General features: G+C 65.2%; 1 protein-coding gene across 1 annotated transcript in view; it reads right to left on the reverse strand.

Moving 5' to 3' along the window:
* SNED1 (sushi, nidogen and EGF like domains 1) overlaps positions 1-12383 on the reverse strand; it is a 45655-nt gene extending 33272 nt beyond the window's left edge. Inside the window, exons 1-4 of the mRNA XM_087819466.1 lie at positions 12171-12383; positions 2265-2552; positions 1137-1277; positions 301-463 (exon numbers count right to left, since the gene is read on the reverse strand). Of these exons, the coding sequence (XP_087675592.1) occupies positions 301-463; positions 1137-1277; positions 2265-2552; positions 12171-12383 (805 nt within the window). The remainder of the gene's footprint in view (positions 1-300; positions 464-1136; positions 1278-2264; positions 2553-12170) is intronic.
* Between the last annotated feature and the right edge of the window lie 1624 nt (positions 12384-14007).

The raw sequence follows: 14007 nt of genomic DNA on the forward strand, positions 1-14007 counted from the left end.
GGCTCAGCGGCCAGCGGGGCGGGTGGCGGGCGGGGCCCCGAGCAGCCCCCAGGCCCCTCCCCGGCCACGCCCTCCCGGCCACGCCTGACCACGCCCCCGGCCACGCCCCGGCCACGCCCCTCCCCCTCCCGAGCCGCTCGCTCGGTGCTTTTACTTGCGTGGGCACAGCCCCCAGGCCCCTCCCCCGCCACGCCCCACCACGCCCGGACACGCCCCCAGCCCCTCCCGGCCACGCCCCCGGCCACGCCCCTCCCCGGCCCGCCCTCCCCGGCGCCCGAGCCGCTCGCTCGCTGCTCTTACTTGCATGGGCGCAGCCCCCCACGCGCACCTGGGCATCATCGATTCTGAACGCCCAGCGCCCGGGCACGCCCACGTTGGTGCTGGCCTCCACCTCGGCCATGTCCGCCGTGCGCGAGCCGGGGATGCTGAAGTAGCGCCGCCCGTCCCCCGCGTTGAAGCCGGCCTGGGTGGGTGTGGAGAGGGGCCAGGTCCGCAGTCTCCCTAAGGTTCCCGACGCCCACCTCCCCGGGTGGCCAAGGTCAAAGCGCTCGCGTGAGGGACAGCCTTGTAGGCCAGAGGGCTCTAAGGTTCAGGGGTACCCTCCCTGGCACCTGCAAGGTGTCCCTGCTAGTGTGAGGCCCTGAGGGCACCTAACAGTTCCCTGAACCAATGCCAGGTTGGGGCTGGCACCCCTACTCCCTTCCAGTATCTCATGCTGGGCTCTGGGTCTCCCCTGGGGCCAGGGGCAAGTGCACCCTCAGGGGAGGTACAGCCGGAGGGAGGACTGGCAGGCCCTGGGCACTGGCACCACGCCCTCCACACCTGAGATTTCCTGCTGCCCAAGGTCCTTGGTGCCACAGCGCTGCCAGACCTTGGGGCAGTCAGGAGGCAGTGCACAGATCCCAGGACCCTGTCCCTGCTGCAGTGGCCAGCAGTGTGGTCAGCACAAAGGTGTCTTTGGCCCAAGGGTGTGCCTGTGGCTCTGGGCTGTGAAAGGGCTCCGATCGCCTCCCCCTGGCCTCTGCACAGCAGTGGGTGAGTGTGTGTGTGTGGGGGGGGGTGATGGGGTGGTGGTGGGTGTCTGCCGGTCTCATCAGCTCATGACTGTGCTGGCAACAGGGAGCAGGGGCCCCTACCTGGGCCGCGATGCCCCCCAGGCCAGTGGCGTCGCCCCCACTGCTGGCATGTGTGCCTGTGGTCCACGTGATGGACTCATAGTTGAAGATGGTGAAGGAGAACTTGCCATCCGTGATGAGCACAGTCTGGAACGTGTTGACCTGCGAGGAGGGAGGCCTGAACAGGGTGCTGTCCCCCCGTCCCCGCTCCCAGGCCCTGCCCCATCCACCAGCCCCAACTAGACGGTCAGCCACAGGGCAGGACCTCAATGGCCTGGTCCTCCACCCTCCACTGTGTCCCCAGTGCCTGGGGCCCTAGCACAGGCCAGCAACACCCCCCCCCAATAATCTGCCTAGTGAGTGAGTGAGGCACACACTATGTGGGGGCCACAGGGGCCAGGAGCAGACACTGTCCCCTGTGGGGGTGACGGCCACAGAAGGTTCGTGCCCATTTGGTCAAATCCACAAAACTGCCTTCAGTAAGGTGTGAACCTAACTCAGAGCTCTGAGGACAGCAGGAGGCGACGGTCATGAAGGCGGAGTGGCACCTTTATCACACGGTAGTTTGTGACACCCCAGGGAGAGCCCTGTCCTGTCTGCTCTGTCCAGGGCCTGTCCCCAGAGGTGCCCCTACAGAAACATGGGCTAAACATGTGAACAAACTGCTCAGAGAACTGCTCTGCTCTCAGTGCCTCCTCTCGGGCCCACGGGAGGGACAGCACTGTCCTCATTGGGGGGACCTACCTGGGGAACCGACCCACCAGCACCCACCATGCTGGGCAAAGTGCCCTGTTTCTCCTGAGCTCACACTTTGTTCTATTTGGCACAAGTGAGGAGTGTGAGAGGTGGGGACCTCCTGTCCGACCCTTGGAGGAGGGAAGTGTTCCCAACCGAAAACCCACTGACACATCACCCCCCTCTTCTCCCAGCCTGGGAGCTATTCTCCCAGGTGGGGCGCCGGGGGTTTTCCTGGGGGACCAGGAAGGGTCAGGCTCTGTGACCTTGGTGAGTGACTCCCGCACCTGAACCCTGTTTTTCCTCCTAGGCATGGACCAGCCACTATGGCTGACACCCCTCAGCAAGGTGGGGGCCCTGGAGGGAGGCCAGGGCCCAGCTGCACCCCCTCCTTTCCCCAGGATAGAAACTCACGGGGGAGGAGGAGCTGCCACCAAAGAAGGTCACGCGGTACCAGGTGGCGATGAAAACCCAGGTGGCAGAGAAGTCGGGGAGCTCGGGGAAGTAGCTCCGCACGTCCTCCGTGGCCCTGCGCAGCACCGCGGGGTCCGTGGCCTCCCGGTAATACACGTCGCCTGCACGCCGGTTGTCCACGTCCGCCCAGAAGGCGGCCACCACGCAGCGGTCCTTGGCGATGGGGAAGGCCACTGGGGTGAACTGAGAGACCTCCTTCAGGAAGGAGATGATCCCGTTGTTGTTCACCTGTCAGGGCAGGAAGCCAGAGAGGGGTGATGGGGGCCCTGGGCAGGCAGGCGGGGGCCCCGGGCGGCAGGCGGGCTGGTGCGCCACCCCCCAGCGTCCCCACAGCCACCCTGCCAGGGGGAGCAGCCCCTGGGGGGGGTGTGTGTGTCCCAGGATGGCCTGACAGCTCTTGGTCCCGGACAGGGGACCCCCTCGGCACCTAACACCATATCCAAAAATTAGCTCCAATGGATCAAAGACCTAGAGGTAAGAGGTCAAAATTTAAAAATTATCCAGAAGGAAACAGGATAAATGCATCACAACACTGGACTTGGCAGCCTGTGCAGGGCTGTGGGGATGGACGCAGCGAAGCCGTGCTGGGAAGCAGTTGGCACTGCAGGTTCAGAGGTGAGGGCACCACAGAGCCCGCCCAGGCCCCTCCGCAGAGACTCCGGGATTCTAGGAGGAGCAGGATGGTGGGTCGCAGCGGGAGCTGAGGCGGGGCCCAGCCACACCCTGTTTAAAATCAAGCGCTGATGGGATGAGAGCTTGTAGAAGCTGAGTGTGACCGGTGGAGGCCTGTGACTCGCCAGCCCGGTACCCCCCTTTGGGTGGGTTGACTTGAAATTGACCACTAACGAGGGAAGGGCAGGGCCCAGCAGAGTGGGGGGCTCGTGGAAACGGTTCAGGCGGCAAGCCACCTCGGTGTTTGTGAAACAGTGGCGCTACCCCTGGGGAGCCTTTTCTCCCACTCAGCACCCAGGGAAGCCGCTGGTTTCATGGGCCCTCGAGTCACAGAAGGTCCCCTGGGTGGCGGCGGCCTTCCAGCCACAGCCCCAACTTGGGAAGCTTGCAGGAAGGCCAGTCAGTGCTGTGGGCGGAACTGGGAGCAGTCACCCTGGACACCCGGGGGACTGACTCTTCATGACCAGACACACTAGGTTTTCACTGACCTTTGGTTGTTGCAGATGGCCTGGTCGGGGTCAAGGGGGCTGTTCTCTGAGGGGCCAGACAGTGCCTTTTTTTGGCCTGTGGACCCCATATGGTCTTTACTGCACATTCCTCTCCATTCTTTCTGGTTTTGTTTTTACAGCCCTTTAAAAATATAAACATTCCTACTCACAGGCAGGACCGTGGCTGTCCTGAGCGGACCCCTGGTTTTGCAAACCCAGGCGCTTTGCTGGCACAGATACGCACACTCGCTCATGTACTGTCTGTGGGGCTGGGAGTAGAGCAGCTAGTCGCAGCTACAAGCCTGAAGGTGCCCACTACCTGGCCCTCTGCTGAAAAAGCCTGCTGGCCAACCTGCCACCGGAACAGCACAGCATGACCCACCAAAGATGCCCACCTGGGTCCTGCTAACATGGGAACAAACTGCAGCTGCTGGTGAAGCAGCCTGGGCCCCTGATTGGACTGACGGGGCCAGGCTGCTGCTGGAGGGGCCTCCCAGGCTGCCCCTCTTCCCGGACCTCATGGCGGAAAGGGCGGCACAGCCCCCCCCACGGACCAGGCAGAGCAGGGCTGTGCGCTGCTGAGACAGAGCACGTCCCCCACGGACGCTGGCCGGCTTTTCCCAGGGCGGTACTGGGACTTGGTGCTGCCACAGGCACCACGGGCCACCTGCTGGGGCAGGGCCTGCCTGCATGGCCCCTCCTGTGTGCCTCCCCCACTGGCCCCACTCTGCAGACCCACCAGGTTTCCTTCCTGCCTTTGAAGTGCGAGTCCAGCTCAGGTGTGTGTGGTGTGTGCAGGGGCCGCCCCAGCCTACCCACAGCACTTGGCCACATTCCCCTCTCCTGTGTGCCTCCCATGGGGTGTGGGCCCAGAGCCTGGGGTCCAGGAAGGAGGCAGAACAAGTCGGCCCTGTTTCCCTGCCAGGGCAGGGCAGGGCCAGGACCACAGCAGAGCGGGCAGTGGGGCCAGGCACTGGGCACACAGGCTGCTGGCAGGCCAGTCCCCTGGACAGGAGCCTCCTGGACATCCCCGGTCCAGACGAGAACTCTGAGCGTCCTGTGTGGGTGGGGAGTGGGCAGAACCCGGACCACAGGGCTGGGTGTGGTGGGCCCAGGGAAGCGAGCTGCCCGGCAAAGGCTACCTCTCGCAAAATACCAGTTTTATTATTATTCTTCTACTTTCAGTAGCACTTAGTGAGACACGCAGCACAGACATGGAAGCAGGAAAGATGAGGCCAGGCCCCCTGCCGGACGAGCCCTGTGAACTGGCGCACATCCTAGATCCCACCCCTCATCTGCACAGGGGGCCCACCAGCACGCTCTTCTCAGAGACTCGGCTTTGGTCTGGGGCCCGGGACGTGCTGCCCACACCAGGGGCCACGCGGGCCTGAGGTCAGCCCAGCCCAGTGCAGCGGGACCCTCGCAGAGATGCAGGGAAACCCATGGGTGGAAAGGGGGGAAGTGTGGTGCTCAGCCCTCCGCAGCCTCCCAATCCTCCCTGTAGGTCAAGCTCAGACCTCAGGGTCAGTGTCAGCATTATTATCCTGGCCAACAGGGGCCACCTCCGTGGTATCCAAGCATGTGCTGCTGAGAAAACCAAGGTGCCACTGGGTCTCAGAGCCCAGGGTGGGACTGCTCACAGGCTGCCTGTGGTGGATGGAGCTGAGCTTGGGGTGGGTGACTGGCAGGTGCACCCTCCTTGCCCAGGCGGGTAATCCTGCCCCTCTGAGCAGGCTGAGGATCTTGGGAAGGGAGTGGCTGGTCAGCTGGGGGAGGCCCTGAGGCCACATGCTACAGGAAGCCCAGTGACTTTGTGAACTCCAGGTGGCCCTTGGGGCATGAAGGAGGCCCATGCTTCACCTGAGGGGTGGGACATGTGTGGTTAGCAGGGCCTGGCCTGCAGGGACCCAGGCCTTTCCTGCAGGACTCGGCTGGCCCTGGCTGGCTTGGGGGTTGGGGGGTGGCATTTCCGACTTGGATAGAAACAGGAGGGAGCGGAAGTGTCCGGAGAGCCTCTTGGAGGCGACTTCCAGCCAAAAGCGTGCGAGTGGGACCGGCTGGTCCTGAGTGGGCGGGAGAGCGTGAGGGCTGGCCGATGCCACCTCCCTGGGCGGAGGGGCTGCTCTGAGGGGGCAGCCTGGAGGGGAGCCAGGGACCCTGCGTGTGCGGCCACAGCACCCTGCTCTGCACGCATCAGAGCCAAGAGGGCGGGCCTTGGTTCCTGCTCTGTCTTCTCTGCCAAAAATAAAACAATAAAGCCCCTGAGGCCATGTCTTTCATTTCCTGGCAGCTCTTTGGGTAATCAGGGTTCCTCCCACAGCACAGTTGGGACTTGAAAACTGCTTGCAGGGCAGTGAGTGGGCAGGGTCCTCTGGGTCCACGGGTAAGGTCAGTCTGAGCCCGGAGCCCGGAGCCCGGAGCCCGGTGCACACCCAGCCCGAGGAGCAGCAAGGTTGGCTCTGGGCTGAGCACCCGCATGCTGAGGTCCTGGGGGAACAGCACTTGGGGCTGCCAGAGGACTGAGGGCTGGGAGGGGAGGGCGCTACCACCGGGAACAGCCAGGGCCAACTTCCTGGGGGAGGGGCATCTGAGTGGAGCCAGCGCCCATTTGGCTGTGGGGTAGGGGTGAGGGTGGGGAGTGAAGGAGGAATTCCCGAGGATGGGAAAGAGAAGCTGGTGCTGGGGGACCAGCCCTTCCTTCCCTCCCAGGCCAAGCCCAGCTGGACTGTGGGCCTCAGGCTGCACTTCCTGTGGTCTGCTGTCCAGGGCCTCCCTGTGGCCATACCCTGGTCTCCTGCAGGGCTCATGGCACTGCCTTCTCTGGGCCCAGCCCTTTGAGCTCCTCCAACACCTGTCCCTCCCATGTCCTGTCCCTCCTGCTGTCCTCCCCTCCCCTGGCCCGTCCACTTCCTTGTGTATACCTAGCCAGCTCCTGCCTCCCCATCGCTGGCAAAGCCACCTCTTTGCCAGTACACCTTGGCCAGGTGCCCCTCTAGGGCCAGAGCCCAACTCCACAGAGGGCCCTGGACCTGCCTGCCGGTGGGCAGTGGTCCTTCATCACCTGTGCCTGCAGGATTAAGGTGTCTGGGTCACAATGAGCAGGATGGCAGGCCAGTGGGTGCCCTCAGGCTGATTCGGGGCCCATGCAAGCTTGGGTGGGGACCTAGGGCTCTGCATTTTCCTCATGCTCCCAGGTGACCCTGCAGGGGCCCACCCTGGGATCTGCTCTGGACGATGCCGGAGCTGGGTGAGTGGGTGCCTCTAGGCGAACCCAGGCCAGGTGAGGGGGCTCCTTCACTTAGGCGAGAAGGGTGAGGGGGAGAATGCCCTCGGGGTGACAGGGCAGGAGGGAGACACTGTGAGAAGCATGTTCCCTCGGACCCAGCCTGTGCACATGGAGGAGCTGACCGTAAGGAAAGGAGAGAGTGGGAGCTGTGCAAAAGGACACACAGGGTGGTCATGCACCGGCGACATCAGTTCATGGGAGACCCTGAAACTACCCACAGTCAGCAACTTGATTGGTTAAAACGAGATGGCGCAGCGACTGGAGGGAGTGTCACACTGTCACCAAGAAGCTCTTACACACCCCAGGCACCGGAAAGGGCTCACGCACTATGCAGGGAGACACGCAACAGAAACTTGTGTGAAGGGCAAGCTTGTTTCGTGGCGACCTCACTGTGCTTGAAGCAGACCAGGGAGAATTTGGACGTAGGATTGTGGATCATCCCATGACCAGCATGGACTGAGGCCGCCAGAAGCCAGCTCCTCCCAGAAGCCCTCACAGTACAGGGAAGAAGGCGGCAAACAGCGATGTCAACTCTCGAGTGACACGCTGATGCCACAGCATCCGCCCCTGGGCTCGGCCCGGGCTCAGGCAGGACTTCAGGATGCGACGTGGGCGAGCGAATTAGTGAGGGAGTCCACGGGGAAGGGACATGCCAGGTCTCCATGGTGAGTTCTCTGGGAAGACAGTCTGGCAACTGGTCACTTCTAGCTGAGAAGTTCTGGCCTCACAGAGTCCCAGAGAGCTGAGGAGTGGGGACACCTGGGTCATTCCCAGCTGGCCAGGCTTGCTGCCCAGTGAGGTGCTCGGGGTCAGGCCATCTAGCCTCCAGGCCAGGGGCAGGTGAGGGCAGGAAACAGAGGCCGGGGAGAGGCACAGAGAGAGAGGGTCCCGCTCCCACTTGGTGATGCTTCCTTGGCTGCCCTGTGGACAGGCTCGAGGGGCAGGGATGGAGCTGGAGGCCAGCGAGTGGGGACGGTGGCCTGGCCCAGGGCCGTGACTGCGGTGCTGGGAAGTGGACATGTTTCCAAGGTGGAGCTACCAGGCCCAGCTGCCGACAGAGGAAGGGAGGGAGGCGCTAAGGAGGCTCCGGGGCTGGATGCAAGCCCTGTGCGGTGGCCGGAGGAAGCAGGACCTGGGCTGGGCCCTGCTAGTTTGGGCTGCAGTGGTAAGAAGGCACCTGGACTCCGGAGTCTGAGGGCCCTGGGTCTGCCTCTTTAGCCTCAGTTTCCTCATCTGTACAGGGCTGACTGTCCTGCCTGTCCTCTAGGAGGCTTCCAGGAGGAGGTCCGGGCAGGGGCCAGCGCCACTCTTGCCCGATTCCCACTCCACCCCCCCCAACATCTCCTTCCTTCTGCGGTCCCCCACCCCAAGCACCAGCAGGAAGGGCAGAGTGACAAGGGCACCCACAGCAGGAAGGAGAGCTGGACTCTCACAGGTTTGCTCAGTGGGTTCAGAAGACGCAGGACTCTGCTCCCAGGCTGCCTGCATCCCACCGGGCTGTCCCTGTGGGTCAGGGCGGGCTTCCTAGATGGCTTGGAGCTGGTGGCCAGAACAGCTGTGACAGTGGTGGCTGGACACATGTCACAGGCATACTCAGAAGGGGGCACTCTGCTGCACAGAGGGGAAACGGAGGCTAGTCTTGGCTGCCCTGATCTGGGGGATGAAGGGCGTGGACGGTTGTTCAGGTGGGCATTCAGCCTCCCTCAGTCAAGTCCACTGTCAACACCGCCCCTTCCCTCTGAGCTCCACGGGTGCACTGCCCACCAAAGCTCCCACTCACAGCTCTGCATGCTGGGACTGGCCCCCCAAACAAGGAGGGTCAGAGGGTCAGAGCAGCACAGGTGAGGGGCCAGCAGGGGCTGGAGGAGGGCCTGGGGTGACAGGTGGAAGGGACCCGAGGGCACACACCTTTTCCACCACCCCAACAGCTCAGTCTTGGAGACATAACTGACAGACCCTGCACCCCCTTCCTGGCCCCGACACCCCTATAAGATACTCGGCCCCTCACAAGGTGCCTTCTCAGATGCCGCCCGCCTGGCACACCCTCCCCCAACGAAGGAAGAGAAGAGAGTGGTGACCTGCTGCCTGAAGCCACCAGTAGCAGCCCCTAGTGACAAATGAAGCAGGACCTTGCTTTGCATCTGCATGAACCCACCCAGGGCCAGAGCTGCAAGGGGCTTCTGAAGAATTGCTGCCTCTCAGTTCCCCTCCCACCCTGGTGGACACTCCACCTTGGCCAGTCCCGTAGGCCCTGGCACAGCCACCATCTCTACCCACAGACCACATGAGCATCCACAGGGGAGTCCGCTCAGCGGTCTGCTGCTCCATGCTCCCGGCAGCGCTGGCCTGGCTAGTGTGGGACCTTAGCAATAGAATGACTCTCCACGGCTTTCAGAGCCTTACAGCTCAGCACATACAGCTGCTATGATCTGAGAAGAGCACAATGCTGGGTGCCTTCCGGAAAGGGGGCCACACCTCCCACAGGACCAAGTCCTTGCTAGGGCCACAGCCTGTGTGCTGTTTCCATGGAGACTCAGAAAGCACTGATGTCCAAGAGCATCACCGCTAACTTCAAGCCATGTGACAAGTGGGCCTTGTCAGGGCTGAGGCATCCATCCATCCATCCATCTGTCTATCCACCCACCCACCCATTCATCCACCCACCCATAATCCACCTACTCATCCACCCACCCATAATCCACCTACTCATCCATCCATCCATCCATCCATCCATCTGTCTATCCACCCACCCACCCATTCATCCACCCACCCATAATCCACCTACTCATCCACCCACCCATAATCCACCCACTCATCCATCCATCCATCCATCCATCCATCCATCCATCCATCCACCCACTCATCCATCCATCAACCCATCCATCCATCCATCCATCCATCCATCCACCCATCCACCCACCCACCTATTCATCCACCCACCCATCATCCATCCATCCACTCACCCACTCATCCATTCATCCATCCATCCATCCACCCACCCACCCACCCATTCATCCACCCACCCATCATCCATCCATTCATCCATCCATCCACCCACCCATCCATCTATACTCTCACCCATCCATCCACCCACCCATCATCCATCCATCCATCCATCCATCCATCCACCCACCCATCCATCCATCCATCCATCCACCCACCCATCATCCATCCATCCATCCATCCATCCATCCATCCATCCACCCACCCACCCATTCATCCATCCATCCACCCACCCATCCATCTATACACTCACCCATCCCTCCCTCCCTCCCTCCCTCCCTCCCTCCCTCCCTCCCTCCCTCCCTCCCTCCCTCCCTCCCTCCCTCCCTCTACTCAACAAGCCTGCTCTTTGCCAAGCAATGGGCTGGGGGCTGAGGGGAAAGGGTCTAGGGATGGGGGGCTAGCCCATAGAGGGTTCTCATTAGGCTGGACACAGGCATCTGGGCTCAGGGTTGGCCCACCTGTGCTCTGCTGGACAAAGGTGGGAGCCAGGGGCATCAGGGAAGTGTCCTCTCCCCCTGAGCGGGTGTGGAGGGCACCTGGTTGGACCTGCTTGCCTCAGAATAAATGCCTTCCCTCCTCTCCTTTGGCTGCAGCTTTAAGGCCTCCACACCCGCCTGCGCGTCCCTCCCTGACTCAGAGCCCATAGTTGTTTCAGGCCAGGTGTCCTGGGCATCGCCCCCTCGAGAATGCCATTGTCTTTCCTACTGAGTGAAGAGAAAGTGAAGGGGCTCACTATGTCCACATGGGCGAGTGTTTTTCAAATAATATCTGTTTCAGGAAAAAGCTCTTGTGGAGACTTATGTTTTGTTAGCAGCCGGAATGTTGGTTTTTGATGAAACCATTTGTTTTGCTAGTGGCTCTGTCCACTTCAGAGCCTTCTCTTTTGCTGCTCTGGCAAAGGCCGGTGTTTTCAGCGAGCTGGTAAGAGGGCCGACCGTTTTCACAACGCTTTCACCTGTGACCTTGGGTGGGGAAGGTGAGCCCGGCCCAATTCCCAAGGGACATTTTGACGCAGTGCTGTGTGAAGATGGTACCAACATGTTTTCCCATTTCCAAGATGTGGGGGGCTCCTCCGGCTGCGGCAGACCCCGAGCACAGCCCTGTCCTGCTCTCCCCACGCTCCCGAAGTCAGTCCTGCCCCACGGTCCAAATCCCCGCCCAGAGGGATGTTCAGCGGTCGCATCTACAGAGACATCGGCTGCCTCCTGCCAGCACCGTCACACCAGCGAACGCTGCCCCCAGGTGAGGAGGCCTTGCTGCTGCCCGGGCCAGTGGTGGAGGGCGGGAGGATGTTGGTGGCCCAGGTGGTGAGGGGGGCATAGGGCACAGGAATGGTGGTGCCTAAGGATGACCCTGCTGCCAAAGCTGTGGATGGTGATGGGGGTGGTGCTGGCGCCCGTGAGGGAGGTGCCATGCGGGGGGTGGTGCTGACGGTGGGGTGCTGGTGGGGGGGTGCTGACGGTGGGGTGCTGGTGGGGGTGGTGCTGACGGTGGGGTGCTGGTGGGGGGGTGCTGACGGTGGGGTGCTGGTGGGGGGGTGCTGACGGGGGGTGCTGGTGGGGGGGTGCTGATGGTGGGGTGCTGGTGGGGGTGGTGCTGATGGGGGGGTGCTGGTGGGGGGGTGCTGACGGTGGGGTGCTGGTGGGGGGGTGCTGATGGTGGGGTGCTGGTGGGGGTGGTGCTGACGGTGGGGTGCTGGTGGGGGGGTGCTGATGGTGGGGTGCTGGTGGGGGTGGTGCTGACGGTGGGGTGCTGGTGGGGGGGTGCTGATGGGGGGGTGCTGGTGGGGGGGTGCTGACGGTGGGGTGCTGGTGGGGGGGTGCTGATGGTGGGGTGCTGGTGGGGGGGTGCTGACGGTGGGGTGCTGGTGGGGGGGTGCTGATGGTGGGGTGCTGGTGGGGGTGGTGCTGACGGTGGGGTGCTGGTGGGGGGGTGCTGATGGTGGTGCGGGGTGACGGGGTGGAGTGACAGGTTGTGCTCTGGGCAGGGGTGTTGGAGGTGACGGCGCGCCAGGCCGCCCAGCCCCTTGCCAGCCCGGATTCGGGGAGACTCCGGGAAGGGCCGGGGCTCCCGCGGGCGCTCGTCCAGCGGGAGCGCAGCGCTTCTTTCCCGCGGCGGCCAGGGCTCGCCTGGGAGCGGGCGAGCAGCGGGCTGCGGAGGAGCCGGGCAGGGCCGGCCGGGCGGGCACCGGCCCGCAGACCCCGCGCCGCGCGCCGCAGGCCGGGCCGGGCGGGCGCGCTCCAGCCGCCGCAGCGCGCACCCCGCCCGCCCGCCCGCCCGCCTCTCCCGCGCCCCGTCCGGCCCGGCCGCGGAGGAAGCGCTGTCCTCATTCCACCTCGGCCGCCGCGGTGCCAAGGGCTGGCGGCGGGCGCGGGCAGCGCCCCGGGTACTCACGTAGAGGCCGGAGTGCTCGGCGCCGAAGAACGGGAAGCGCACGGAGAGCGGCCGCAGCCCCGAGCCGCCGTCGTCCAGCTTCGGGGTGACGGCGTCGCCGCGCTCCGCGCCGAACGGGTAGAAGTCGGCCAGCGCCACCGCGCCCCGCGCCCCGCGCGCGCCGAGCCCCAGGGCGGCGGCCAGGAGCAGCGCCCAGGCGGCCCCGCGCGGCATCGCCGGCCGGCGGCGGGACAGACGGACGCAGCGCGGACGGCGCGGGACGGAGCGGGGGACGGCCCCCCGGGCCAGCCGCGGTCGGAGTGGCCGGCGGGCCGAGCGCGTGTCCGGGCAGCCCCGCGCCGTCGGCAGCCCCGCGCCCGCGCCCGTCCCGCACGCCCGGGGCCGCTCCGCGGAGGACAGCGCCGCGCGGGACCTGGTCCGGGCCGCCCCGCCCCTGGGCTGCGATTTAAATATCCAGCGGGGCGGCCGCGGGGGGCGGGGCCGGGGCGGGGCGGGGCCTGGCGGCGGGGCGGGGCCATGCAAATCGGCGGCTCTTAAAGCGCCAGGCCCGCGGGAGCGCGGGGCGCACGGCGCTCGGACTGGGGCGCTCGGGGCTCCCACGGGCCCTGTGGGACGTGCGGGACCAGCCCGCGGCCCCCGGTCCCTGGTCCCCCCCGGCACCGGGAGGGGGGCTCCGCGGGCGCCCTGCGAGCCCGGCCGTCCCCTCGGGAGTCCGCAGGGTCGCCCCCGGGGCGGTCCCGGGTCGGAGCGCAGGGCTGCCCGAGGGGGGGCGGCGCCGGGGGCTTTCGGGTGGCTGCCCGGCCACCGCGGCCAGAGCGTCTTCAGGGGGCCGCGGGCAGTGCCCGGTGAACCCTCTGAAGAGGCCGGAGGGTCCCCGCGCTGCCCCGCCCGCACCCGCGGACCCCGGGCTCCCGCGCAGGGCGGGGCTCCCCGTTGGTTAAATGCGGGGCGACCCCTGGCCCGGGGCCTGGGCGGTGCGCGAGGCGTCCTGCCCCTGCTTCCGGGGGCGCGGGCACCTCGGGCAGCGCGGGCGGGGCTGGGGGGGGCCTGACGGCGCCCCGGGGCCCTGGGGGGAGGCCTCAGAGCCCACAGGTCGGACTCCGCCCCGGCCCTTCTGCCGCTGGACCGCTGACCGCGACCCCTCTGCGCGCGTCCCCCGCGGGCGCCCGGCTCACCTCGGTCCGCCCCGCGCAAGGCGGCTCCCGGGCCTCAGCCCTGCGCGCCCCGCTCCGAGCGCGGTGCCGGGTGGCGGTCACTGGGTGGTGGTCACTGGATGGTGGTCACTGGGTGGCGGTCACTGGATGGTGGTCACTGGATGGTGGTCACCGGGTGGCGGTCACTGGGTGGTGGTCACTGGATGGTGGTCACCGGGTGGCGGTCACCGGGTGGCGGTCACTGGATGGTGGTCACCGGGTGGCGGTCACTGGGTGGTGGTCACTGGATGGTGGTCACTGGGTGGTGGTCACTCCGGCCACCCCCAGCGCCTGGAGACAGGAGCACCCCAGAGATGAGCAGAGGAGCCTCGGCAGCCGCCGGGTCCTGCGGGGTCACACTTGTCTGTGTTTTCCTGTATTTTCCCAGATGTCCTGTGAGCAGGTTGCTTTGCAGTCAGAGCGAGCACCCTTCAGCTGGCTTTCAGGAGCCGGTGGGAGGGTCTCTGCGTGGCAGCGAGACTCAGGGGCCGCGGTGGACACAGACCCCTGAGGATGCAGCCAGGCCAGGCGAGACGCAGGAGGCCGGCCCTGCAGGAGCAGCACCCCAACAGCCAGCTCCCCCAAACATCGCCTTAGTCCCAGGAGGTGCAGCTGTGGGAGGGCCGGACGCCCCGGGCAGCAGG

Source organism: Miniopterus natalensis, chromosome 8 (assembly GCF_054644295.1).
Source record: "Miniopterus natalensis isolate mMinNat1 chromosome 8, mMinNat1.hap1, whole genome shotgun sequence".
Lineage (NCBI taxonomy): Eukaryota > Metazoa > Chordata > Mammalia > Chiroptera > Miniopteridae > Miniopterus > Miniopterus natalensis.